A 3100-nucleotide genomic window follows, 5' to 3' on the forward strand; every position below is an offset into this window, starting at 1 on the left:
TCATTAAAAATTTAAACTCAATGTTTTCATTCTCTTTATTATTTTGATCAACCTTCCTTAATTCTTTTTTATCCTTTTGTTTTTTGTAACCATTAATAATATTTTGAAGTGTTTGATATGAACCTTTCTTACTACTTGTTAATTCTTTAGGTTTATTAACTTCCTTTTCTTCCTTCTTTGATGAAGGAATTTTTGTTTCATTTTCTATTTGAAGTTCTCTATCACTTTCTTCTTTATTATCAAGAACTTCCATTGGAGAAACTCCATTACTCCTTAGTGAAGTTTCCGCCAATAAATTCCTTCTACTATTCTTAATGAAATTAAAATTGAAATGATTTCGTTGGGAAATAGATAACTTCTTTAAATCTTTATCACTTTGTGATTTCAGTTGAACCAAAGAGGTTTCTTCATTAATTAAATCTTCTTCAGATTCTTTTTCTTTAAAGATACTAAAGAAACTAAATCTATTAACAAGTTTAGGTGTTTCAATTTTTTCTGTATTATTTAACACTTTAACTTCTTTGGTATTAGTATTAGCAGGTTCTTTATCTTCAAATAAATCAATCGTTTCTGGTCCTTTCTTTTCTTCTTTACTTTCATTATGTTTATACGATTTATTACTATGTAAGATAGAAAATACTTTTTCAGGAACAATAAACGGAGACTCACTTTCTGTAGACTCATCTAACGAAGGTGTTGGTTGTTTTAAATTTTGGTTAAAGATTGATGCTTGTGATGGTTGTTTTTCAAATAATGTTTTAAGCTGTGATTTGGTCTGACACAATTCAAAAACTACTTCATCAGTATAAGTTTGATGATGAAATACGAAATTATTAATAAGAAATACTAATGAGGTAATATAATTCAATAGCGTTGGTTGAATAGATAAGTTAATAGTAAAAAATCCAATAAAATCATCACACCATTGAGATAAGGCTTGAGAAATCTCTTTATTTTCAATAAGATCAGAACAAGTTCTTCTGGGAATAAGGCTTGTGTTTGTTTGAGAACCACAATGACTTAGTTCTAATAGAAATAAAATTAATGAATTCACAAAGGCACTCACATTTAATTTATTTTGAGTCTTGTAAAAATTCAATTGAATTTCAAGTAAATTATCTGTAAATTTGTTTAATTCATTTCTTATAGAATATGTAACAATCTCATCAATATATTTTGAGACTAAACCCCATATTTCGTCTTTGTGTTGAATGGTTTCTTCTTCCATTAAATTAAACAAGAGTTCTGCTAAAATAAAAAAATCCTAAATTAAAAAAAAAACTATAATTTTATTATTAATTTTTGCATCTTCAATTTATTTCTTTACTTTAAACCCAAAAACTTTTCATTTATTTTTCACAATCACTTATTATCCATACGAGCATGTAACTGAGATATCTCAGCTTCTGCGTTCCTAATTTTTTCTTCAACCTGTGCGTGATTACGTTCAAATTCTGAAATAGCATCTTTAATTCGTTGAATTTCTTGTAACTGATTGTCATCTTTGAATTAATTATTTGTTTTATATAACATGAAAAATAAAAAAACAAACAACTCTTTTGTAATTCATCACATTGTTGTTTTTCATTTTGATAACTTGCCATGAGTCTTTTTACTTCTTCATTTAATAGTTGTGTTTCTTGATTGATTTTATCTATAATGCCAGCTTCTTCCACTTGCATGATCTTGTTAATATATTTTTAAGTTCAACCCTTTAATAGTCAAATTCTTCTCTTTTCTCACTTTTTTTTTCTAAGACATCATCACGTCTCTCTTCAGATTCAACAAGTAAGGACAGGCCAAAAGTAGCACGGAAATGTGGTTGAGTGATAGAAGTAGAAAGTATTAACAAAAAAGAAATTAAACTAATTAAAGACTTTTAGGGACACAATCCTTTCTTATTTGTTTTGAAAACAATTTTTTGATAATATTATTTATTCACGACTAAAACGTTTATTTTTTTTTGTTCGTCCATATTTCTATCAACTCTTGACTATTCTTCTGTTACACAGTTTATTCAATATAATTGTATTAAGTATGCCGTTAATTATCTTAAAAAAATCAATTAAAGATATATTCATAATTAGATTTTATGGTTATCGAGGAGTTATTACTTCAGTTTCTTCAAGACCCTCTATATTATAGAATTCATTTCCAACATGCTCACATTATCTTCTTCTAATATCGTTGATTATCTTATTTTAAAAAAGAATTAAAAAATAAGAAATCTATGAATATAAACATTTACTGAACAAAATAAATATAACTTTTTTATAGAAATATCTATTTAAATCAAATATTTGACAAATCATTATTTCATATTATAAACAAAGTATCAGTAATCCAGTGATTGTGTTAATTTTGTTATAAATAAGAATAACGATTTATTATACTTATTTGAATATTCTTCTTTAGATTACTTTGAATATTATTCTTGATATTATCATATTTAAGTTATTTCTTATAATTTATTACACATATATGTTGTTATAACAACAATTGAACTATAAAATGATGATACATGATTTAGATTATGTAAATAGAAATGTGGTTATGATTTCATTTTATCAACAAATATCTATTTCATCATCTAAATGTTGATAAGATAAGAATTATTAATATATATATTAAACTAAGTTCTTCTTTATTGCAATTAATAAATACATCTTTATTTAAAATAGTTAAATATTCTTTTTAATCATAAAATAAATAACATCAAAATAAACATTAGAACATCACAATAATCTATTGGTTTATTAAATAAATAAATATGAATAGTAGTTTTTGAGTGTTTATATAAGTTATAAATGTTCTCTAATAGTACAATAAAATAAAATTCTTTTTTCTGTTCATTTGTTCTCATTCATCTAAGTATTGAATCCACTCATTTTAATATACTAAACATCAAATCCCAATGAATATTATTTTTTAGTTTAAAATGAGAATATTAATATACAAAAATAATAAAGAAATAAACTATAATATGAAAAAGATACATTACAATAACTATTTTATAATCAAAAATTTGTTTATTTTATTTAACAATATTCTTGAATAAGAGAACATTATTCTTCAATTTCATACAAATTGTTTATTTATT

The 3100-nt window shown here is 23.6% G+C and overlaps 2 protein-coding genes across 2 annotated transcripts in view, besides 6 other annotated features; both read right to left on the reverse strand.

Moving 5' to 3' along the window:
• The window catches only part of EDI_133420 (uncharacterized protein), a gene marked incomplete at both ends in the record, with an annotated part of 2323 nt that extends 1095 nt beyond the window's left edge, over positions 1-1228 (reverse strand). Inside the window, one exon of the mRNA XM_001738289.1 lies at positions 53-1228. Within this exon, the coding sequence (XP_001738341.1) occupies positions 53-1228 (1176 nt within the window). The remainder of the gene's footprint in view (positions 1-52) is intronic.
• A 21-nt stretch (positions 1229-1249) lies between these two features.
• Positions 1250-1304: a sequence feature (AT_rich).
• Positions 1305-1362: 58 nt separating this feature from the next.
• On the reverse strand, positions 1363-1682 carry EDI_133430 (uncharacterized protein; the record flags this gene model as incomplete). Its single annotated transcript, XM_001738290.1, has 2 exons — positions 1363-1502; positions 1553-1682. The coding sequence occupies 2 exons, from the start codon at positions 1680-1682 to the stop codon at positions 1363-1365; spliced, it is 270 nt and encodes an 89-aa protein (XP_001738342.1).
• A 387-nt stretch (positions 1683-2069) lies between these two features.
• Positions 2070-2190: a repeat region.
• A 6-nt stretch (positions 2191-2196) lies between these two features.
• Positions 2197-2302: a sequence feature (AT_rich).
• A 308-nt stretch (positions 2303-2610) lies between these two features.
• Positions 2611-2632: a sequence feature (AT_rich).
• Positions 2633-2651: 19 nt separating this feature from the next.
• Positions 2652-2713: a sequence feature (AT_rich).
• Positions 2714-2917: 204 nt separating this feature from the next.
• Positions 2918-3042: a sequence feature (AT_rich).
• Positions 3043-3100: the final 58 nt, after the last annotated feature.

The sequence above is a fragment of the Entamoeba dispar genome, genomic scaffold, assembly GCF_000209125.1.
Source record: "Entamoeba dispar SAW760 scf_1105229461215 genomic scaffold, whole genome shotgun sequence".
In the NCBI taxonomy this organism is placed as follows: domain Eukaryota; phylum Evosea; order Mastigamoebida; family Endamoebidae; genus Entamoeba; species Entamoeba dispar.